Source organism: Haliotis rubra, unplaced genomic scaffold (genome assembly GCF_003918875.1).
Source record: "Haliotis rubra isolate DU_JTF1 unplaced genomic scaffold, ASM391887v1 Scf48, whole genome shotgun sequence".
Taxonomy (NCBI): Eukaryota; Metazoa; Mollusca; class Gastropoda; order Lepetellida; family Haliotidae; genus Haliotis; species Haliotis rubra.
In genome coordinates this window covers 2,606,103-2,632,075 of record NW_025767168.1, presented here as the reverse complement: position 1 = coordinate 2,632,075, position 25,973 = coordinate 2,606,103, and the positions used below count along the sequence as shown (strand labels likewise).

Sequence of the window (25,973 nt, the reverse complement as noted above, 5' to 3'; positions counted from 1 at the left end):
TACGAGTCCGGTATTCCGACTGTCTGTGTTGGGACGACCACGAGCAGGATAATGTCGCTCGTAGGAAACGCCCTGGGGTTGAGCAGGTACTCCGTTCATCTCATTTATGTCTTGTGTATTTGCTTGTCATGTAACTAAGGAAGTAGGGCAGTATAATCCTATTATATACAATTGAAACACATTTCGATCCATCCGGTACTCGTCAGTACAGTCCAAGAAATAATGGCGCGGAAAAAATGAATGGGAAGGGCGTGGCACAGTGGGAAGCGCGTTCGAGCCCCAGCAGCGCTAATTAATCTGAAAAAGTGCGCCCGGTAAAGTGCAGTACACAACCCCACCCCCACCCCACCCCAAATACCGATTCACACTCTTATACAGCATATATACAGTAAAGATATACAATACCGTTTGCGTCAGATGAAATCGGAGATGTTGAACTGAGGCGTCTGAACCTGATCGTCTAACCAAAGACCATATATTATATGGTCTCTGGTCTAACCGATCGTTACCTGTTGTAAATGGGTCATGACACCCGATGAGCGTAGTACAAAACTCGTGCCTATGTAGACCCGCCAAATGTAAAGTACTGATCAGACAATATCGATTGTGATTGTGTCAAATGCTGACAACACAAGAACGACGTTTGTATAGTCTACATAAAACTGTCCAAGGACAACTTGGAGACTCTTTGGTGTTGTGAGACCAAGATGGTAGCATATTTTCCCTACAGCGTCTATAGGGACTCGCTAATACAGACTTTCTCAAGAAAACATACAAGCTGTGCTGCGAGTTTTGGGTATACATTTCAAAGTTCTCCGCAAATATTGTGGGTATTTTAAGTGAGAAACGAATGTGTTGACTATCCGAATACATTGTATGCAAATACGAAATAACGTTTGAACATGTGACCTTCTACTTTACAGGTAAGATAGCATAGAAACGGTTGCGTGTTGTTTTGTTTATCGTCACTGAACTTGAAGACAAGTGATAAATAACGTATTTAGATCGAAGTGTCTTATTCTTAGCCAGGTGGATGGATGTCGATTGACATTGTGTTCATGCCATCAGAATATTTTGTTAAGAATATTACACATTACCGGGCACCCGATTCGGATTTTCTTCCTCAACGTTCGTTTCTTGTATCCACCAAAGGAGTTAGTTGACCCAAGCAAGACCTCAAAACTACCCTGATTTGGGTTTTCATCAGCAAATGTTGCCTAACTCTAAGGATCTTGAAGACGTGTTTGATTCGAAAGGGGTACACCAAATGTCATAAAAAGAGTGCTAGATGGAAAGGGGTTCCAAGGGATATGGATAGAATAGTGTGTAACCACCCATACAACTGACCCTAAGGATGAGAGATCTGGGAAGTGAGAGCCAGAGTCAGTAGCCTGAGCGAAAGGGCACTACAGTAAGCTGTGCCCATGTAAAATGCACTGTTGGTGTTCTTATTATTTTGTGTCATATTCACTGTCATCAGTGCATTCTGTCTGCATCCTGTTTGCTATGTCAAAATGGAATGCTTCTTTGAAATTCAGTGTAATATTAATGGTTGTAAAGACATTCACTTCAGAATAATGAAGAAAAGCATGTCATTTTCCTGATTTTTTGTTGTAAATAACAAATTAGTGGTTACATAATTCTAGATACTTACTGTATATCCCAGTTCCACCAGTTTTTGGGGCGGTGGGGTAGCCTAATGGTTAAAGCGTTGGCTCGTCACGCCGAAGACCCGGGTTCGAATCCCCACATGGGCACAATGCGTGAAGCCCATTTCTGGTGTCCCCGCCACGATGTTGCTGGAATATTGCTAAAAGCGGCGTAAAACCAAACTCAGTCAGTCCACCAGTTTTTGTTGAAGTAAGACTATGCAGGGTACATTTATGAACATTCTAATAAAATAATTTCATTTTTCGTTCATTACATCAAACTCACATTTCGCCAAATGCACTCTTCAAGTTAACTTGTTGCTTGCCACCATTGCTGCTGTGCCTTATGTCACTTTTTATCAGCAATGACATTTTACACAGAGAAGGTGTTAAATGTGTTTGTTGAAAATATAATGGAAGTTTATGTAGTTCCAACAATTACTGAATAATTCCAACAGGAAATCATTAGGACACCAATGGGATGTTACTCTTCTGTACTTTGACCAGAGTGGATTCAAAAACATTGTGCATGAGCAAAGAAATTCATGGTAGTCTGCCACCTTGGAGAGTATGAAACTGGGCTGAGGACAAGTCACGTAATGGTTGTCCACACTGACTAGTAGTGTTAAGGGCTAACAATCTGAACCATTTCTCAATACTTCAAGTTTACTATATACTGGAACTGTATATAACTGATAGAAATTATATAACTATTGTAAACAAATATTTCTTGCTCAAGTGGGACTAGCCACAGCCCTGATTATTATACTATTTCTCTGAACCAGTCATAAGAAAAGCAAAATTCTTTGCTTAAAATATATTCACATTTGTCTTGCTGGACCAGCATTGAACCTGGATGTGATGCCTTTAGACTTATTTGTGTAAAGTTTGCTGGGATGGAGAACGAAACTGACGTCGTGCCAGAGAGAGAGACCTACAGTCCAGGGGATGTTGTCTGGGCCAAGATACCTAACTGTCCATGGTGGCCAGCAGAGGTGAGTTCTTACCCTGGTGGTGACAATCGTACAATATTGACAAACTCTTTAGATAGCTACTTCTTGTTTTTCATGAGTGTGACATTTCGATTCAGATCCTTTGTCTTGAGGAATCCTGCATCACAACGGTACAAGAATCCGCATTAAAACTCATGCTCCTGAAATATAAGAAACTGTTATCCTGAAATATTTCATTGTAGTAATTTGACATTATCAGGCAGCCTACAGATGACTGTGTTGGTTGTAAATGTGCTGCCCAATTTGTAAATTGTTTTAAGATGACAGTTCCTATCTGCACTAGGTTATCAGTTCCCTACCAAGACTATGTTTGGATACCTTGAATTAGTTTAAAATGGTTCATTCATCATGTTCATATTTCTCTGCAATGTTGAAAGATGGCAATTCTGGAATGTTTTCCTCTTTCAGGTGATTGAAGAAGATGACTGCCCTTTCCCTCTTCCAGAATTTCGGAAAAAGAAAACTGTGGTAGCAGTCATCAAGTTCCTTGATGAAGATTGCTAGTATGTAGACATGGTGGATTGTGTTGTGTATTTTCTCACTCTGGTACTTTTGTTTTATCATATATTCTGAGATGCCATTGCCAATCCATATCAAGAAAGTTTTAAATTTATCCTGTCTCACTTTCTCTTTTGACAATGGAGTGGAAATGACCTAACCCCTGAAAAAGCTTTCGGGAAAGCTGTACATGATTTTCAGCATGATTTTCATTGCCTAGTACCTCGATCATGAACCATACTTCAGGATGGTTGGTTTCGTAGTGCGGCTCCCGATGATTCTCGAGCCATACCTCATCATGGTTTCTGCTGATCACTGATCCAGGTGACTCCTATTGTCCCTCCATCAGTACTTTCAGTGGAGGCTGCTGGAGTCAGATGTTAGTCCCGGAGTCTCTTTTCATACCAGCACATTGTCCGTTAGTCAATCTTCATGGTTGGGGAGCACATCTTATTAATCAGTGAGTGGCAAGCCTGTTGTCTTTTGCCAATCATCCACTGCACATAAATGATCAGAATTTCAAGGCAATGATCCTAGCCTAGCCTACAATCATTGAACCTCACAGTGCCATCAAACAACTCGACAGTGGGGTGCTACATCAAGCAAAGTTTACCTTCACTGAACCAATCCATGTATTTGTGTTACATGTTTGTAGGAGCTTAAATCATTTTCATGTCGAAATTCAGGCTCTATATAATTTTCTTAGTAAGGTTCCTTCATGGGAATTCCTGTATTGTGCTATGTGCCTGCATTTTCCCAAACTGAATTATTGCATTAAACCACAGTTGTATATTTCTAGGATAGCAATGGAACTGGACTAAGTAGTACTACTTTTGGCAACATTAGAATCAAAGATGAAAATAATTAGACATTGATGAGGTTTGCTGTCACTTGATTTAGAAAAGTCAAAATGGTTCTTAAAATAAGTTCATGCTGAAATTGTTTCTAGGGTATAGAAAAAAGGAGAGTATGGCACTACTTTTGAATGTGCGTGTAGCACAAAACCCAGTCTATTTTATGAAGTGTGCTGAGCTTCTGTACCTCAGGATGAAGTCAATGCCAGAACTGTTTGTGTTAAACATTATTGGCAGATTTAGATGGAGATAGATAGTTTCTAGCTTGTTATTGTAAGTCAGAATCAGGCAAAGTTGTTGACTGATCAAGTCAGGAATATTCAGATGATATTCTGTTTTTGATATAGATCAGTGATTGTATATTTCAGTTACTGCATCAATTCCTTGGACAAGATCAAACCCTTGCTGTACCCTGGCTATGAGGAATGTATACTTAAAGGTAAATACTCACATTGTAATTACCCTTTCAAAATCTTAACTGGTGAAGATGGGTATAGGATGCAAGTAATGCAGTGATTACTTTGATTTAAGTGAAAGGCAGTATTTATGGAATGGATGACAGAGCACTCCATGCCGAATGTAGATTTGTTGGCTGTTACAGATAGTGATGTTAGGCAATGTAGGTTTGTAAGTTTGTAAGATTATTATTTTTCCTTATCCTGACTCATGCTATATTGCTTATCTCCCTTCTCCTTTCGATGGGGCAGTGGGGTAGCCTAGTGGTTAAAGCGTTTGCTCGTCACGCCGAAGACCCGGGTTCGTTTCCCCACATGGGTACAACATGTGAAGCCCATTTCTGGTGTCCCCCACAGTGATATTGCTGGAATATTGCTAAAAGCGGTGTAAAACCAAAACTCACTCACTCACTCCTTTTTCGACACTTACATGGAAACTTGAATCCCTAGTTCCCTGAAGAGAATGTAAAATCACTCACCCACAAGTTGCCTCCCTTTTCCCGCCAGAAGCGTCCCTTGTTACTAGAGCCTTGAGCCTTGCTCTCATCACTCTCCCCTTCATCGCCCAAGCGATTATTTATTATATCAAATCCATGTGACAAAATAATATGTTCTGGTGTAATTGTAATTGTACCTTAGGTCATATGACCTGCAGTATTGAATAAACGAGTCTGAGTCTGAATCTGACAACTCAACAGTAGCCTTTTACATAAATCTCCAAGGCTCAACGAGATCATCGCCTCTACTGCAACTGATGTTCCAACTCTTCAACCTAGCAGACAACCTCAACTTACCAGGAGCAAAGAACGTCTTAGCCGAAACCTTATCCAGACCGGTCAGGCCATCACCCACAGAATGGATGCTTCACTCAGAAGCGTTCCAACTGCTAACAGTAGATAAAGGCCGTCCTCTCATAGATCTGTTTGCAACATGCTTCAATCGTCAGATTGCGAAGTTTGTCTCACCAGTACCAGATCCACAAGCATTGGCTCTCGACGCTCTAGCCATATCTTGGGAGGGACTGAATGCATATGCATTTCCATCACCGATCCTGCTACCTCAAGTTCTACACAAGATGGCCCAGTCCTAGGACTGATTAGGGAAACCAATGCTGAGTCTATGTGATTGGCCGAATCTACTGATCCACCCTCACACAAAACAATGTCACGGCAACCCAATATGACTACACGCATGGAACGTATTACGTACTGCCTGAGACAAAGAGGGTACTCCAGAAGAGCAGCTAAGGCAGTTACATTGGCCTTAGACGATCAACTCGGTACCTCTATGATGATAAGTCGAGGAGTTTCGACCAGTTTGCTGCACGCAGGTGATTTTCGGCCGAGAAAGCTACACATCCTCAAGTAGCAGAATACTTATGTGATCTGAGAACTACTCGACACCTGAAGGGATCTATACTCTCAACATACTTGGCGGTGATCGGCTCTGTTATCACCATGGATACGGGAGTCAAGCTCACCAAAGTACTTGAACTTGTTGCTCTATTGAGGTCATATACTAGAAGACCAGCAGCAGAAGTTCAGAACTCCAGCATGGGACCTCAACATAGAGCTGCAACATCTTACCAGCGACGACTATGTGCCACTGAGAGACACAACTTTTGAGTTGTTATCTCAGAAGACATTATTCTTCCTCGCCTTAGATACAGCGGCTAGGATGTCAGAAATACACACCCTCGACTACGGACAAACCAGTATGCTGCAGTCCACCTGGGTCTCAGATGGGACTTTATGAAGAGAATCAGCAACCTTTTAAACCAGATCGACAATTCCACGTCCCGGCAATATCTACGGTCCTTGGACCACACGATACAGAAGATCTGTCCTTGTGCCCAGTCAGAGTTTTAAGATGTACTTGGAATGGACTGCTACAAGAAGGAGGAAACTACTCGTTTTGGATCAGAGCTGTCATCCTACGAGCTTACTAAGCCTAGCAGAGCCCCCAACCCACACAAAGTTAGAGTATGAGCCTCGACACGCCCTACATGGGAATTGCTCTCTATTGTCCATCATGGAGGACTGCTTCTGGAAGTTGGACACAGTGTTCGCCAATCATAATCTCTGAGATATCGCTACAGAAGATGTATCTGGTATCCACCATTTCGACACTCTTGTAGTAGCGCAACAACTCACAGCTCCAGCTAGACGATGAGAAACTCACCCTTATCACGTTGACTTTACTTCTTTTATTGACTTAAGAGAAGGTGGTCCTCCGAATGACATCAGGATCCTTTGGAAGCCGCAAAGAAGAGTTCCCAGTCACAATGAATCCCGTTAGGTGGCTGCCATGCCACTTATTCCATCGGATTCGGTAAGCAATATAGCATGAGTCAGGATAAGGAAAAATATGTCATTTTTATGATAAAATTGATATTTTATACTTATCCTGACTAATGATCTGAAGGGCCCTCCCAACCGTCCCCTCTCAGCATTACGGGCTTCACTGCAGGCCCAAGTGCGGGCTTATTCAGGAGAGAGTGATGAGAGCAAGACCCAAGTCACATGTTATGCTTTATGCGGGAAAAGGGAGGCAACTCGTGGATGAGTGATTTTACATTCTCTTCAGGGAACAAGGGATTCAAGTTTCCACGTAACCGTCGAAAGAAGAAGGGAGATAAGCAATATAGCATGAGTCAGGATAAGTATGAAATGTCAATTTTATCATAAAAATTACATTATTGCATGTGTAGATTTAAGAGTATGTCAGGGGCTCGGGTGGAAAAGTGTAATTGCTGCAATTCGCCATGCAGAGTTTAGTGCTTTGGTTGCTTTCTCTAAACATCATTTGATTCTTTGTACCATGATGACCGCTTAAACCATCTTAGACCCTCTTTCACTCACTCATCTGAGTCATCTCTCTGACTTGTTATTTATTTCAGGAGAGAAAGAAAAGAGAGAGAGTCTACGGGTGAAGTTTGGTCCAGCGGTCAGGATGGGCCTTCAAAGGGTCGGGGTAGTCTCCCCTACCAAGGAGGTGCCTGATGTAAGCTCCCAGAGCCAGCTGCTCTCACTTCAAAGCCAGGAGACTGAAAACACTAATACCCCACAAAGACATGACAATCATATAAATGACCAGTGCCCAGAGGCAAAACACAGTGACACTGAGAACAATAACATAGACCCAGGGGAGAACCACACCATCGGTGTAGATCGTCAGGTCACAGAGCCCAAAGAACTTCCAAGAGCATCCAGAGTGAGGCGGCAGGTTCAGAAGTTCGTTGCAAGCAATCCTGATCCTCATCCTAGAGTCAAAAAGGGACAGAAAAGACGTAGCATGTCCACAGGCTCTGTGCCACCAAGTCGACGGAAAATCAGAAACAGTAGCATTGATGCAAATTCACCAACTATTCCATATCCTTCACAAAGACTTTTTGCTTTTGGAACTGCCAAGTCAAGTCTTGTGACTCGTCTTGATGTGCAAACCTCTCTGGGTGTGGCAGTGAAAAGATCTCTTGAAAGTGAGTATTCATCTACAGCTTCAGTGAACAGCACTCCTGACGACTCGGTCTCGGCCTGGTCAGTGGGGACTCAGTGTAGCCTGTCAGAGAGGCTGCCCAACCACACCCACACGATGACTACAGATGGACAGGAGGAGATAAAGGATAAGGACAATGGCATTCAAGATGAAAACCAGGCTTTTATGTTCCCTCGCCACAGTTCAAGGTAAGTTTGATACAGAGAAGAGACCTAGAATTGACACTCCATATTTGATATCTACTGCTCAAAAGTAGAACACCTGATTATGTTGCTATTGTTAATGGTATGACAGACGAACTATAGCAATACTGAAGAATCAAGTGTTTGTTGTTTTGGGAAGTATTTGGTTCTAACTTGAATTAGTTTATCATTGAGATCTTTCTTTTTATGAATATTTAAGCAATTACAATTATGAGTGATCAATAAATGTTCAATCAGAGGGATATCTTCAGGGGTGAAAATAACTTTAAAAGTGCTAGTGTACACCGGTACCATGGGTACAGTGGCACATGTATAATCACTTGCCCTGATAATTTTTCCTCTATACCGGACGATTTTCTTGTTGATTTTTTTTAGATAAACAACATAATTAACATTGGAAAGTCAACTTGACATTGGAACAGCGTGATATACGAATTTGCTTGCCCGACTGGAAAAAAACTGGACTCAGACGTCAGGCAATGGGTTATTCCCACCCCTGATCTTTAGTCAAAACCTAGCTCTTTTGTGCTAATGTTTTTGCAAGCTAACCAGATTTTGTGCTGGCCGAGCCCTGTTGAAAATGGTAGTTAATGGTTGTTGTTACAGCGCGTCCATGTATTACTCCAATCTTGACTCGGAATCCTCAGAATCAGATGATGAGCTTCCCGAGGGACTGTCTCCATCAGTTGTTGGTAGGTGTCTAATTGTGATTATTTGAGGTGGAGCATTCTTGGAGTAGAAGTCCTGATCATAGGCAATTCACTAATAGATTTATTGCATTAATAGTGTTGGCATTCAGTTATGTAATGCTTCACTCAAGTGACAACATTGAATTAAACAATTACATTAAGTATTTTAATGATCAATTAAGAAAGGTAGGAACTATATAGATGACAATTTCTTTATTATAGTTTTATATATGTATAGTTATATTAGTGTCTTGCCTGTTTTTTAATGATAGACAAATCCTTAACCTGTGTTATAAAAATGTAGGGCCCAGCTATGAAATAAGACTTAACTATCTTCCTCTGTAACAGACACGTCGTCCCTACCGAAGGTGAAGGATGTGGTGTGGGTCAAGTACAGGCAGTGCCCCTTCTGGCCAGCAGTGGTGAGTACTTAGTCCTGGACTGTGCTCAACTGGGTCAGGTCGTGCTTCTCACGGATCTCGGTGTTCTGTCAACAGTGCTGTCTTGTACACATGCATTATTTGCATTTCATGAAATTGAGCCCTAAATAATACATTTGTAGTGCTGATTTTTGTTCTGGAAGGGCATTTGAATATGGCATAACTATTGTGATGCAGTACAGGGACAACTATTATATATCACTGTACTGTGTACCCTATGTTATCTGACATGTTGACAGAGCCAATGACTCCCCAAAGTGACAGATTGTACAGATTGCTGGAGTGTTGTCTGTGAGTTAGGGAGGCAACTCTGATTATAAGCTGGCCTTGAAGAAAATTTGTAAATCAAAGCTGAAAGTACATGTATTCTGATTCTGTTCTGTTCACATTAATTATTAACACTGAAGTCAGAATCCTCGATTCAGGGATTTACCTTGAGTCCTGTTTTTGAGGGTCCCTGGGACAACAAAATGGGGGTCCAGACACTTAAATATTATTATCAATATTGTTATTGTCTTGTGTATCATGATCATCACATTATTTGTTACAGTAATTGAATTGCAAATGATACCATAACCAAGCTAGTAGCAAACTCTTTGATAACTTAGTGTTACTTGATTGGAATTTTTACAAAAAGTATTTGGACTTTTTCTGCGTCCCTGTGGATGCACTAATAAACTTTGTTGCGTCCATTGTCAATTTTTATGCGTATAGGACGCAGGAATATGCGTCCAGTGAATCCCTGTCGATTGATGTCTGTTCGAGTTTATGGACTGATGTGAAGGTAATTCATACAGTTTACAAAATGAAACTGTTTGTGAACTTGAACTTGCTATTATATAGATCCTGTGCCCCCATCTAAGTTAAAACATTCTTTAGAGGGTTCATAACTTATCTTTAATTTTTCTTTTATGTTACTTACCGTGAAGAATTTTCTGTTTCTGTCCTTTATTGTTGTCAAATACCACGGGGAAAAATACCAGACTTGTAATTGACCGGAACTGTGCATGTGTGACACAGATGTATTGGCTATAACTGTTACATGGTGATAACTGTTAGGCAGCCAGTAAACATCATGTAAACCTGAGTGCTGGATTTCCTGAATACTATCATGACTGTAAGAATACTTCTGCCTCATTTGTCCAGGACCCATAACCTAACCAATGAACTGTTATCTTTCAAAACAAGCTCTCCTATTATGCACACTGGCATTCAAAATGGCCACTCCCAGGTTAAGCCTTGAGACTGAGAGTGACACCAAAAAACAGTTTGATGGGATGCATAAATAAGTTATGAATCATATGAGTTGGTCAAATTTGTCACGATTTTTAAATTTGTCGTGGCACCAGGTAAAATTGAAAATATTTCATCCATGCCATTTCAATATTTACCGTGCCATGGCCAACAAATTAAGTGCTACTTTGATCCATAAGATTTTAATGTTAACCCAGCACGTTAGGTAATTTGGGTTGTATACTCCCAAGGAAGTTGAAAAAAACTTTTCAGAGAACTCTGATATTTTGAGTGGGATAATAGTGGTGCAACGCTTTGAATACACCTGTATGAGGAGTTGAGTGGATTATAAATATACTTAGTAAGTTAGTATTATTCATTATGATTGATCTCTATTGTGTAAGAAGAATATGATTACGATTAATGGAATAAAGAAATGACTGTGTTCTTGATTTCTTTTTGTGTGGAAAGGTGAGAAGGATCCAGGATAGTAGAGGGAAAAAAAGTCCAAAGAAGATCCAAGTCCAGTTTCTAGGAAACACAGGGCACTTCAGAGAAAAGTAGGTCCCTTAGACCCGTCTGTAACAAGGCATCCTTTTTTGTTTTGAGTGTCATGTTTGTATTGATATTCAACACAATGTATAGTTTTGCATGAAATGCATGTGGACCCGTTTTTTTGTAAATATCTCTTCATCCAATGACCCAAGCGATCTCAAACTGTGCAAGTGGATGTTTTGTCAGACAACCTAATCACATTGTAAAGCACCGATTTTATGCATTTGTATTAAAGAATCTGTCTATGTAACTGTCAACAAAATAAACAGCAGAACGCAAACTGCTTGTAGAGGGAGGGAGCCAATGACCTGAATTCCTTGATCAAACTGCAACAACAATAGTGTGACTTGCAGCCTTGAGTTCAGGCCAGATTCATTGACTCTGTTTGATGGGAAATGTGGTTTTCCAACCATTCATTTAATGCTCTAAGTGGCAGTCCCTGATTCTAAAGCAGGGTGAAGTGGTATATTGTACACAACTTATTTATGGTTTAAAACATTACATTACTGTGATAAGATGTGTGAGAAGTGAGACCATCAACGACATTTTAAATTGGTCCCACAGTTTCAATCCATATTTGTTTCTGTACAGTTTCTACGTGACATACAAGCGTGACCGTGTGTTCCCACTGGACCATGTGAAAAGGAAGGAGTTTGAGGTTTGTGTTGTATGTTCATAGGTTCTCCTGTTGTATGTTCATAGGTTCTCCTGTTGTATGTTCATAGGTTCTCCTGTTGTATGTTCATAGGTTCTCCTGTTGTATGTTCATAGGTTCTCCAGTTGTATGCTCATAGGTTCTCCTGTTGTATGTTCATAGGTTCTCCTGTTGTATGTTCATAGGTTCTCCTGTTGTATGTTCATAGGTTCTCCTGTTGTATGTTCATAGGTTCTCCTGTTGTATGTTCATAGGTTCTCCTGTTGTATGTTCATAGGTTCTCCTGTTGTATGTTCATAGGATCTCCTGTTCGTATGTTCTCCTGTTGTATGTTCATAGGTTCTCCTGTTGTATGTTCATAGGATCTCCTGTTGTATGTTCATAGGTTCTCCTGTTGTATGTTCATAGGATCTCCTGTTGTATGTTCATAGGTTCTCCTGTTGTATGTTCATAGGATCTCCTGTTGTATGTTCATAGGTTCTCCTGTTGTATGTTCATAGGATCTCCTGTTGTATGTTCATAGGTTCTCCTGTTGTATGTTCATAGGTTCTCCTGTTGTATGTTCATAGGTTCTCCTGTTGTATGTTCATAGGATCTCCTGTTGTATGTTCATAGGTTCTCCTGTTGTATGTTCATAGGTTCTCCTGTTGTATGTTCATAGGATCTCCTGTTGTATGTTCATAGGATCTCCTGTTGTATGTTCATAGGTTCTCCTGTTGTATGTTCATAGGTTCTCCTGTTGTATGTTCATAGGTTCTCCTGTTGTATGTTCATAGGATCTCCTGGTATGTTCTCCTGTTGTATGTTCATAGGTCCTCCTGTTGTATGTCTCATATGGTTCTCCTGTTGTATGTTCATAGGATCTCCTGTTGTATGTTCATAGGTTCTCCTGTTGTATGTTCATAGGTTCTCCTGTTGTATGTTCATAGGATCCTGTTGTATGTTCATAGGTTCTCCTGTTGTATGCTCATAGGATCTCCTGTTGTATGTTCATAGGTTCTCCTGTTGTATGTTCATAGGATCTCCTGTTGTATGTTCATATGTTCTCCTGTTGTATGTTCATAGGTTCTCCTGTTGTATGTTCATAGGATCTCCTGTTGTTGTATGTTCTCCATAGGTTCTCCTGTTGTATGTTCAGGTTCTCCTGTTGTATGTTCATAGGATCTCCTGTTGTATGTTCATAGGTTCTCCTGTTGTATGTTCATAGGTGTATGTTCATAGGTTCTCCTGTTGTATGCCTCCTCCTGTTGTATGTTCATAGGTTCTCCTGTTGTATGTTCATAGGATCTCCTGTTGTATGTTCATAGGTTCTCCTGTTGTATGTTCATAGGATCTCCTGTTGTATGTTCATAGGTTCTCCTGTTGTATGCTCATAGGTTCTCCTGTTGTATGTTTTATATGTTCATAGGTTCTCCTGTTGTATGTTCATAGGATCTCCTGTTGTATGTTCATAGGATCTCCTGTTGTATGTTCATAGGTTCTCCTGTTGTATGTTCATAGGGTTCTCCTGTTGTATGTTCATAGGTTCTCCTGTTGTATGTTCATAGGTTCTCCTGTTGTATGTTCATAGGTTCTCCTGTTGTATGTTCATAGGTTCATCTCCTGTTGTATGTTCATAGGTTCTCCTGTTGTATGTTCATAGGTTCTCCTGTTGTATGTTCATAGGTTCTCCTGTTGTATGTTCATAGGTTCTCCTGTTGTATGTTCATAGGATCTCCTGTTGTATGTTCATAGGTTCTCCTGTTGTATGTTCATCCTGTTGTTCTCCTGTTGTATGTTCATAGGTTCTCCTGTTGTATGCTCATAGGTTCTCCTGTTGTATGTTCATAGGTTCCTCCTCTCCTGTTTGTATGTTCATAGGTTCTCCTGTTGTATGTTCATAGGTTCTCCTGTTGTATGTTCATAGGTTCTCCTGTTGTATGTCATAGGTCTCCATGTTCATAGGTTCTCCTGTTGTATGTTCATAGGATCTCCTGTTGTATGTTCATAGGTTCTCCTGTTGTATGCTCATAGGTTCTCCTGTTGTATGTTCATAGGTTCTCCTGTTGTATGTTCATAGGTTCTCCTGTTGTATGTTCATAGGTTCTCCTGTTGTATGTTCATAGGTTCTCCTGTTGTATGCTCATAGGTTCTCCTGTTGTATGTTCATAGGATCTCCTGTTGTATGTTCATAGGTTTCCTGTTGTATGTTCATAGGTTCTCCTGTTGTATGTTCATAGGTCCTCCTGTTGTATGTTCATAGGTTCTCCTGTTGTATGCTCATAGGTTCTCCTGTTGTATGTTCATAGGATCTCCTGTTGTATGTTCATAGGTTCTCCTGTTGTATGTTCATAGGTTCTCCTGTTGTATGTTCATAGGTTCTCCTGTTGTATGTTCATAGGTTCTCCTGTTGTATGTTCATTCTCCTGTTGTATGTATGTTCTCATAGGTTCTCCTGTTGTATGCTCATAGGATCTCCTGTTGTATGTTCATAGGTTCTCCTGTTGTATGTTCATAGGTTCTCCTGTTGTATGTTCATAGGATCTCCTGTTGTATGTTCATAGGTTCTCCTGTTGTATGCTCATAGGATCTCCTGTTGTATGTTCATAGGTTCTCCTGTTGTATGTTCATAGGTTCTCCTGTTGTATGTTCATAGGATCTCCTGTTGTATGTTCATAGGTTCTCCTGTTGTATGTTCATAAGTTCTCCTGTTGTATGATCTCCTCATAGGATCTCCTGTTGTATGTTCATAGGTTCTCCTGTTGTATGTTCATAGGTTCTCCTGTTGTATGTTCATAGGATCTCCTGTTGTATGTTCATAGGTTCTCCTGTTGTATGTTCATAGGATCTCCTGTTGTATGTTCATAGGATCTCCTGTTGTATGTTCATAGGATCTCCTGTTGTATGTTCATAGGATCTCCTGTTGTATGCTCATAGGATCTCCTGTTGTATGTTCATAGGTATGTTCATAGGATCTCCTGTTGTATGTTCATAGGATCTCCTGTTTATGTATGTTCATAGGATCTCCTGTTGTAGGGTCATAGGATCTCCTGTTGTATGTTCATAGGTTCTCCTGTTGTATGTTCATAGGTTCTCCTGTTGTATGTTCATAGGTGCTCCTGTTGTATGTTCATAGGTTCTCCTGTTGCAGGTTCATGGGTGGTCCTGTTGTAGATTCATAGGTTCTCCAGTCAGTGACTTTAAAATGAATGGCTGGCATGTTCGATGTGTTAGTAAGGAATGTTTGTTCCAGCAGAAGATCCGATAGATGACTTGCCTCCTCGATTCCAGTACAGATTCTGGTTCTCCCATTATGTGGTCTTGATCATTGTTTGTCATGATATGTTAATGGTGTTGTTTCTCCTGTCAGCACACTCATTTGTCTTGTCTATAACTTTGTATAGACATCATATTGAAAAAATGATGTTTTGTTACTCTTAGAGATAAACAATATTCATTGTTAGATCGTAACAATTCATTACTCTGCCCTTATGTTTGTCTGAATGGTAAGACTGGGTAATTCTAGGATTCGTTAATCTGCTCCTATGTCAGACTGTAAGGAGAGTTTTGATGTTTCTAGGATATGGGACTGATGAGTGAGAACTTAGACCTGCAGAAGAGATTCAAGTCAAGTCTTCAGGAAGTGGAAACATACCTCAATAGGAAGGCCCTCGGTCTTTTGCCTCCTAGCAAAGAAAGCAGCTTCTTTGATGAAGGTATGTGTTACGGAGATGTGGTTTATAAAGGACTCGACAGTTTCCGAAGGGAATTAGCATATAACTAGCCACTACATTTTAGAATGTTCTTATCAGTTGATATGTCCTATGTTACAGACTATGATAGTGACACCAATGACAGCATGGCCGAGGAAGATCATGGTCAGTCACAGTCCAACGTACCGGTCAACAGTCCCGAGGAAGGCAGCAAACTGGCCACTCCACCAGTCCAAGTTGTCAAGAAGAGCATGGGGAAACAAGCTCATGGCTTACAAGTGCTTAATGTCATGTAAGATAACCAGTACCTCCATGATGTTATCTCAATGTCATGGCTGTTCCACCATAAACAAGGCCAATTCGCTTGTGTTGCAATGAGTTAATTGTGGTATAGGACACAAAATATGAAACTCACATCAGTGGGGATGTTGTTATGTTGTTTCGTTGTGGAATAAAAGATCGTGTATCACTGAAGATTGTGAAAGATTTTATAATAATTTTCTTTTCTTTTAGGAAGGAAAGAAGAAAGAAAAAGAACAAAGTCCTTTTAGACTTCATAATATCGGAAGAAATGAAGGTATATTCCTCTTTAATGTTGATATGTAGTTTGTGCTTGTTTTGTTGGCATTGCGTGAGTTACAAATCTTAATTACTTATCTCCACACATGGACAGAATGCACAAATGTATAGAATGCAAGCAGAAAACAATATATAGTATGTCCAGAAGGGTGCAAAATAATATTCAGTGTACCAAGTTCTTGACAGGAAATATATGATTCCTGTAATTAAAAAAAAGGTTTCACTTGTTCAATCACTGAGAATGTATTAAACACTCTCCCCTAGGTGCAGGCACTTGTACATGGACTTTATCACTGTATGTTTGATGTGATCACTGTATGTTTGTGTGATCACTGTATGTTTGACATAATCACTGTATGCTTGTGTGATCACTGTATGTTTGACATAATCACTGTATGCTTGTGTGATCACTGTACGTTTGTGTGATCACTGTATTTGATATGATCACTGTATGTTTGATGTGGTCACTGTATGTTTGTGTGATCACTGTATGTTTGACATAATCACTGTATGTTTGTGTGATCACTGTATGTTTGACTTGATCACTGTATGTTTGACTTGATCACTGTATGTTTGACTTGATCACTGTATGTTTGACTTGATCACTGTATGTTTGTGTCATATTTTGCTTCAGGAGTACTTATTAGCTATCTACAAAGGGACAAAGAAGAGTGAACGTCATACGCAGTACCATTCTTCAGTTCGGGAGCGAGACAAGCTACGTCATTCTGGGTTTGGTCCAATTGCAGATGAAGAGCAGGTAGCCAACATTTTCATCAATGATGTAATGACTGTCAGTTACACTTTGCAGACATCTGATACTTGCCACGTGCTTCTGTATCTATTAGAATAATTGTTAAAGGTAAAAGGACAACTTGGTGGGGCTTATTTTCAAATAGCCCTTAAGTTTTGAACCCATTTTAGCATGAAACGATATGCTTTGGGAATCCTACTGGTTAACTCAGTAATGTCTGAGACGACAGGTAGAATTCCCACATGGGAACACCATTAGTTAGTTACAGAAGAGTTGCTTCCCTTGCACTGACGAAAATATAAGAAGGAAACTCTAAATTAATTTGTAAAATTCACTGACATTTACTTCTCAAATCTAATTAATCATCATGGCAACGCTGACTTGCACACCTAACAGGCTTTCACACAGCATTAATTTCAAGTGCCAATCACAAAAAATGAAAAGTTACGTACTATAAAGACAAGCAAACTGAAAAAATAATTGGAAATATTAATATAAATTGTATATTTATATACTTATCCTATCTCACGATTTGCACTTCTCTCTCTTGCTTCAACGCTGAGTGGAACGAATGAGAACTTTTCCTGTAGGCCTCTCTTGTCCATACGCCCATGTTCCCCAGGCTGCTCTCTTTATAGGACAGGTCCCTAGTCCCTGGCTAAGCGTGCAGCACGTTCCCCTGTGCGTTTAAACATAACTCGAAAATTTCTGTTTACGGTCTAAAGCAAGACAGTATGTGTTACCAGCATCATTCTTTGCACGTTACCGACATCCAGACTTTGAGTTACCGACATCCTCGCGCGATTTTAAAAATGCTTATTGTTCAACACATAGGCATTAATAAGCAAATTCAGTGCACTGAATGTATTTCCACCATCAAAGTTCATCAGTGTGCTAAATAATGTTGATTGTATACACGTGGAAGGCTGCTAATTCGAGGGGAATAATCGCCAAGCGATCTTACCTGCCGCCATGCTGGGATGCTGATAACGTGCGTTACCAGCATCACCTTAGGTACAGTGATGGGTAGTTAACCCAAAGTAGCGTAATTTTGCGCACACTGTAACAATATTTTCTTCCTCGGATCCCCACTCGTCATGTGTGGGTTGTATTGACCTGTGTTCCTGAAGCAAGCGTTGTTGGGATTGTGCTCCCTTATCAAGGACGTTTTTAGAGCATATAGACATGCTTGCTCCCGTTGACTGGCAGACAGAGCTCGTTACACTTCAACAGTTGATCACCCGACAAAACCCCCGTTTACAACGACCAGTATTAACTGCTTGTCATTTGAAGATTCCCATGTCGGAAGGTGATGATTTTATTTGCGCATCATCAGATGTCTACTCGTCGTTCCGCCTCATCGAACCGCTCTGTTTTGCCAGCCAACACACAAACAGCCGATCTACATCGTCAAATCGCCGAACCAATTCACCACACTGAATCGGTTCGCCACACCGAATGGATTCACCAGGCCCGAACCGTTTCGCGAAGGTGTATTGGATCACGACATCGACTCAATTCGCCATATATAAGACTGTTTCTTATCGCCGAAACGGTTCACATCATCGGTTCGATTCATCGCACCGAAACGGTTCGCCTCGCCATAACAGCTTTCTTCACCGAAACGATTCACCTCGGCCGGAACATTTCACCTCACCGGTTCATCTGATCGTTCTAGATCTCTCCATCAGCTGAGATCATTTAAATGTTTCGGATTACCAAACTGATCCAGATCACAGTCACAATCCAGATCACAACGCCGATCCAGATCACATCAACGTTCCGGCTCACCATTCTGAATCAGATCACTAAGCTGAACCGATTTACTAGCCCGACTCGTCCCGTTTCACCAGGCCGAACCGCTTCATATCGCCGAACCAGTTCACCTGGCCATTCAAGATCACTGAATCGTCAGCATTCATCGAACTGTCAGCATTCGTCAATAATCCGTTCCTCGGACCTTGCCTACCAATTGAGTTGATTCACCGAATTCTGCGATTCACCACTCGTGTTATTTCCAACACGGCGCATCTTACCAGCCTATTGGTTCGTCAGAGCCTATGCAAATTATGTCTGGGATGCCTCCCAAGACACTTAACCCACATCGAACTTCGTCTTTGTTTTCATGGTTTGGGCTATGCCAGTCGCCTTTAAAATGCAGGAATTGTTTTGGTTGATTTGACACACATAATCGCTTGGTTGGCCGACCACCTACAGCTACCTAGAGGAAAATACCAGATGTTTTATTTATTACATTCAACATGAAGGATCGGGACTTGTCAACACTGGTTTTTAACATCCTCAACGAGGATCGTGAACTTGCATCTAGATACGGCCAAATTTGTCGAACTCTGCTAGTTTTCAACACGATCCTAGTTTTCAGGGCATCTGTGAGGCGCTGACTTCCTTCCACACCATGGAGTGGCAAGCACTAAGCACGACAAACTGATTGTTTATCCGGTTTACCTTACGGCGGCGTTTAAAGTTTTTAGTCACATAACTTATCCCACCTGGTACCCTTTTTCTGCTGGTTGAACAGAGGTAGTAGCTATGTGCTTCACCATGCCGAATCGATTCACATTTGATGTCAGTAGCGCAGTCATCTAAACATATTACATTTCGGCACTTGGCGGTCTGACGGTCCCAGTTCTCAAGATTCACTTGACTCATCTCATTCCAGATTTAATCTACCATCCGATCTTCACCTTTGATGAATGATTCGGTTCAAAGAATCTATCTTCGGCATAGATATCAGCACTACGACCACCCGATAGGGCATTTCTAGATAAGCTTGCTAGCCAGGAATACTTTACGACGCTTCACTGAGTCTTGTTACTACTGACTACTCGTAACAGCATTTCTGTGTATCGCTGGGTGCAATCATTGCAGATGGTTCGTCATCTTCAGCACCCTGCGTTTTACATCATCAGCAAGTTTCTGGACAGATGACAGATGGGTCAAGTTTTTGTGCATGGTACCAGCAGCGATGTCTTGTCAAGTATAGTCAGCATAGCGCAGCCCGGAATTTATAGGTTGTGACTCGCCAGGTTAACCGAAGACTGTGTTGTCCGGATTTTTGTCGCATCGTGGGTAACGTTTGTTTACCGGAATTTTGATGATTAGAGTGAGTATGAAGTGCCCTGGCAGACTTGTCTTGGTCCGTCGAGGCGGATATCAAGTCCAGTCTTCAAAGGCTAGTAACAATTCCCGGTAAGAATGATTGTGTCGGGATTTCGTCAGCCAGTCGAGAGAGACTGCTTAGCGAGGGTGACAGACAGAAACACCCATGAATGGTTTGACTTTGGCTGGGGTTACGCGGTTTTCTACACTAGTTCAAGCACTGAGTTCAGGGGTCACTGCAGTTATGTCCGGCAATCTACTACCTTTACCACTCCACCTGGCGAACCATCATTTTGTTCGGCCAACCAAAACGTTCCTGAGGTCGCCGATCGTGTGAATTTCTTCACTTCGTTTACAATGTGAACGTTCCTGTAGATTGACTGACAATCTCCATGTGCAAACCTACTACTTTCAGCACTCCATTAGTACTGGCATGGTAGCTGGACTAATTGAACGTTCCTATCTCAGGAGATATCTCTTTGTCAGAGGCAAGAGTTGTTAGACCTCTCATTTCCCTCGACCTGTGAGACGCCTACCTTCACATCCCGATACATCCAGACTATCGGAAGTATCTTCGATTTACTTTCAAGGGGCGTCATTGATACCAATGGAGGGTCCTGCTGTTTGGCATATGTACGGCCTCGTGGCTTTTTACTCAGGTACCCAATCCGATAACAAGCTACCTGCATTGTCGAGGCGTGACATTCGAGAACTATATCGACGACTGTGTTCAAGCCCAGCAGGATCCAGTCGTCCTTCATCTCCACAGGCAGTTCATCATCAAGTTGCTCTCGCAATTAGGATGGCTGCTGAATTAGGAGAAATCGGAGGTAACAACGACCGGTGATTACTTTTTATTGGGACAATTTTCAACACGACAGGTCATGATGTTTGTGCCCCAGGAGAGGTGGGACAAGATTCAGTGCAACGTACCACTAGTGCTGGTCCAACCCACAACTTTTCGCCAGTGGCAGAAGTTACTAGGGTGGTTAACGTCGGCACAAGCGCTGACTTACAGGGGCCAGCTGCAGCTTCGCCCTCTTCAGATGTTTCTGTGCCCATACATCCGGGACGACAACCCCAGGGAGTTGATTCATCTTCCCGCACAACTACATTCAGTCTTTCGGTGGTGGCTTGACAAGTGGAATGTTTGCGTTGGAGTCTCTATGGTGCCCTTCATACCGACTCAACACCTGTTCATTGACGCATCTCTCAAGCTGGGTCGCTCACTTTCTTCATCAAGTGGCCTAGCAGTGGTCATCAGGAGAAAGGGCCCTTCATATCAACGAATTGGAATTCAGCACTGTCATTTTCGCCGTTCTGCATTGGGCAGTTGAACAACGGTCCTCTCATATACTGATTCAATCAGGCATTTTGATGGTAGTTTGATACATAAACCATCAGGGGTCGACAGGATCAGCAGTCTGCTTCAGTTGATGTTTTGAATTTATCATCTGATCGATTCACTCAACACAGTGGCCAGAGCCCGACACATTCCCGGGATGAGCAATGTCATTGCCGATGCCCTGTCACGTCCCAAACACCCGTCACTCACGGAGTGGAAACAACTGCCTCTGATATTCCAATCGAAGATCTACCTGTTATCACGACCAGATGTAGACCTGTTCGCCACTCGGTACAACCATCAGCTTCAGCGCAGATGATCACCAGTTGCGATCGTTGCTGCTTTGTGTACAATCTGAATAAAATTCTGAATTTTATTTCTGATTTGTGTCCTTCGATTCTTCCGGGACTTCGATTTCTCCTCTCAATTTAATTTTAGACTCTGGAGAGTCGCCACCTCACTTACTGTCGTCTGCTCTGTGGAGTAATTACATCAGTGAAGTGAGTCATTCTCGAAGTGTTACACTTCGTTAGCGTTCATGCTCCTAAGTACCTATACACATCTATGTGATCTTACTGTGGTAAGTAGTGGAAGTCATAAGATGATGTTGTGGTACTGAACGTTAAAATTGTGAGTTTTCCGATTCAATTACCCTTTCACCCTCCTCGGGACGGTGTCTGTGGGGGTTGTTTCGAAGCAGGGGCTGGCCCGATACTAGTCATTAGACTTTTATTACGGGGGTACCTTGGAAATCGTGGTAATGCGACTGATTACACTCGCTAAGCTGCGTCCTTTCACTTTCGTGAAGGTAGTGACTGAACACCACATTGCTCAGGAGTCCCGGTCCCTGGGAGCAATTGTGCTTAGTAAGTCAATGGGTTCGAACTAACCATCGCACGTAGTGACCTTGGTAGTTATGGGCCTACCTTGTCGTTGCTCCCTACGGATGTAGAAGTGTTCGACAATCTTGCTTGCTGACCTCTACTCCACGGAGCAATCACGTCAGTGTAGTGAGTCCTTCCCGATTTCCTTATGGATTTCGTAGCGTTCAAGCTCCTAAGTACCTTAGCACACCGTTGTGACCTAACTGTGGTAAGTAGTGGAAGTCATGTGGTGTTGTTTTGGTACTGAACGTTAAACTTGTGAGTTTTCCGATTCAGTTTCCTTTTCCCCTCTTCGTGATGGGGTCTGGGGGGCTGTCTCGAAGCAGGTGCGGGCCCGATTACTAGTCGTAATTACGTGGGTACTCTGATAAATCGTGGCGAAGCAAGGTGACTTGCCTAGTTGCGTTTTCTTGCGTATGCGAGGGTTGCTGCTGAACACCACATTGCTCAGGAGCACCCACTCCATGGGAGCGATGGTGCCTAGTAAGCCAAGGGGTTCAGGAGAACCCATCACTAGTATAGGTACTATGCTAGTCGGATCCTGCAGCCGAAAACCACATCGCCCAGGAGCACCCACTCCTTGGGGCGATGATGCCTAGTACGCCAAGAGGTTCAGGAGAACCCATCACTAGTATAGGTATTATGCTAGTCGGATCCTGTGGCCGAACACCACATCGCTCAGGAGCACTCACTCCTTGGGAGCGATGATGCCTAGTAAGCCAAGGGGTTCAGGAGAACCCATCACTACATCACTAGTATAGGTACTATGCTAGCACCCACTCTTGGGGATCCCTAGTGCCAAGGCCGAAACACACATTGCTCAGGAGCACCCACTCCTTTGGAGCACCCACTCCTTTGGAGCTATGATGCTTAGTAAGCCAAGAGGTTCAGAAGAACCCATCACTAGTAGAGGTACTATGCTAGTCAGATCCGGCCTCCCTTGTTCATTGCTATCTACGGTTGTCATTAGCCTATACAGTATATACTATCAGGGCCTTTTGACTTAGGGTAATCTGCGACCCGCCGTCCAACCGTGGGATAAGTGCAAATCTTGAGATAGGATAAGTTTTAAAATTTGGAAATTTTAATATAAATTGTATATTTATATACTTATCCTATCTCACGCAATGGATGCCCACCCAGCCCCCCCCTCTACTCAGATTACGACGGTTACGTATAACTGTCATTGGCTCCAAGAAGAGATTGATCACTCTGAGGTAGTCACGTGGGTAGACAGGGGAACGTGCTGCACACTTAGCCAGGGACTAGGGACCTGTCCTATAAAGAGAGCAGCCTGGGAAACACGGGCATATGGACAAGAGAGGCCTACAGGAAAAGTTCTCATCCGTTCCACTCAGCGTTGAAGCAAGAGAGAGAAGTGCAAATCGTGAGATAGGATAAGTATATAAATATACAATTTATATTAATATTTCCAATTATTTTTTCAGTTTGCTTGTCTTTATAGTACGTAACTTTTCATTTTTTGTGATTGGCACTTGAAATTAATGCTGTGTGAAAGCCTGTTAGGTGTGCAAGTCAGCGTTGCCATGATGATTAATTAGATTTGAGAAGTAAATGTCAGTGAATTTTACAAATTAATTTAGAGATTTGGGGCAGGTAAAAAAAAGGATTCACAATATCTTTTATCTGAAAAAAGAGAATCGAATGTAATGTGTTTCAGCAAGATGAAATTACATACAAATTTGTGGAATGGTACAAAGACTATGCCTGTCCATCAGCTGACATCGACTACATCTTGGATGTGTGGATACCCGAAGTAAGTACTTCTCAGTAGCATTTCAAATATTATTCAGACAAAAAGACGGGAATCTCAATTCCAGATAATAAGTATCCCTTTACCCAAACAAAAGGCACTGTAAAACTTGACTCACTCACACTTCATGTAAACAGAACCGATCAGCCAAGAGAGATCATGACTGAAATGTTGAAGAGACATCCATCAAAAAGTCAAATATTTTTCATCGAAACTAAGATGATCAACATGGCTTTGGAATGATAATGTTATGTAAATATGGCCTTGTGGATATGACATGTCATATATGGGGGATGTGGAGTGAATATCAGTTCAGATATGTGCTCTGTTTATCATTCTGCCATGACCAGTATAATAAATCGATGTAGTTATGGGAGATGTGGACTGAATATCAGTTCAGATGTGTGCTCTGTTTATCATTCTGCCATGACCAGTATGATAAATCGATGTAGTTATGGGAGATGTGGACTGAATATCAGTTCAGATGTGTGCTCTGTTTATCATTCTGCCATGTACAATATGATAAATCGATGTAGTTATGGGAGATCTGGACTGAATATCAGTTCAGATGTGTGCTCTGTTTATCATTCTGCTGTGTACTGTATGATAAATCGATGTAGTTATGGGAGATCCAGAGTGTATCACGGCTAGGATGTATGCTCTGTTTTCCAGGCTATTGTATACAGTATGATAAAGCAGCGTAGTTATGGGAGATCCGGAGTGTATAACAGTCATGATGTATGCTCTTGTTTTCCAGGCTGTTGTATACAGTATGATAAAACGACGTAGTTATGGGAGATCCGGAGCGTATAGCAGTCATGATGTATGCTCTTGTTTTCCAGGCTGTTGTATACAGTATGATAAAACGGCGTAGTTATGGGAGATCCGGAGTGTATAGCAGTCATGATGTATGCTCTTGTTTTCCAGGCTGTTGTATACAGTATGATAAAACGGCGTAGTTATGGGAGATCCGGAGTGTATAGCAGTCATGATGTATGCTCTTGTTTTCCAGGCTGTTGTATACAGTATGATAAAACGGCGTAGTTATGGGAGATCCGGAGTGTATAGCAGTCATGATGTATGCTCTTGTTTTCCAGGCTGTTGTATACAGTATGATAAAACGGCGTAGTTATGGGAGATCCGGAGTGTATAGCAGTCATGATGTATGCTCTTGTTTTCCAGGCTGTTGTATACAGTATGATAAAACGGCGTAGTTATGGGAGATCCGGAGTGTATAGCAGTCATGATGTATGCTCTTGTTTTCCAGGCTGTTGTATACAGTATGATAAAACGACGTAGTTATGGGAGATCCGGAGTGTATAGCAGTCATGATGTATGCTCTTGTTTTCCAGGCTGTTGTATACAGTATGATAAAACGACGTAGTTATGGGAGATCCAGAGCGTGGGAGGCATTCAGCAAAGGATGTCGACTCTTCAAGATGGAGCAGCGACAGATTCACCAACACCTCATTGAAACCGCCGGCAACATTTCCCCTGCAGATGCTCGCCTGTACAATGAGCGTCTGCAGGAGCGTATGCAACTCCATATGCCCACATGAACTCGTATTAGGCCTGATTAATTGGTTTTCAGATTTCATTCTTCAAAATTTAGGTTCAATCGTCAAAATATTAATGATAATATGGCTGCTTCAATTTTTATTTGTGAAAAATATAGTCGGGTCAGTAGATAAGTAGGTAAGAAATATGATACAACTAAGATTATTTTATGGTTTCTACAACAGTGCACAGCAAGGTAATTTCAAGTTTAATTGGAGATCCAGAGTGTATCACGGCTAGGATGTATGCTCTGTTTTCCTGGCCGTTTGAAGGTTATTGATCACTTCTCCTGGCCAGGCAGGAAATATTTGGTTATTTATTTCCCACAGCAGTTTGATAATCAGCAGTTATAACACAAACCCTTCCGGACTGCAATTTCCTATTTTATATCCAGGGTTAAAGGTCAGTGGATCTGTAAGCTAAAATGTCATAGTTTTGTCATAAGTCACATACCATACGCTCTCTGTCCATGTGGGGCAGTGGGGTAACCTAGTGGGTTAAGTGTTGGCTCTTCTCGCCAAAGACCCAG

The 25,973-nt window shown here is 41.7% G+C and overlaps 1 protein-coding gene across 2 annotated transcripts; it reads left to right on the top strand.

Moving 5' to 3' along the window:
* The first annotated feature begins 593 nt into the window (after window positions 1-593).
* Window positions 594-25,973, top strand: LOC124291011. 2 transcript variants are annotated; one of them, XM_046727914.1, is made up of 15 exons: window positions 594-923; window positions 2,494-2,644; window positions 3,071-3,165; window positions 4,383-4,453; window positions 7,369-8,152; window positions 8,774-8,859; window positions 9,205-9,278; window positions 11,001-11,089; window positions 11,676-11,742; window positions 15,299-15,434; window positions 15,552-15,723; window positions 15,945-16,008; window positions 16,645-16,770; window positions 23,795-23,890; window positions 25,240-25,973. In XM_046727914.1, the coding sequence occupies exons 2-15, from the start codon at window positions 2,546-2,548 to the stop codon at window positions 25,444-25,446; spliced, it is 2,166 nt and encodes a 721-aa protein (XP_046583870.1). In that variant the 5' UTR covers window positions 594-923; window positions 2,494-2,545; the 3' UTR covers window positions 25,447-25,973. The 2 variants fall into 2 exon arrangements, with proteins under 2 accessions (XP_046583870.1, XP_046583869.1); XM_046727913.1 differs by having other exon boundaries at window positions 2,537-2,644; window positions 25,240-25,971.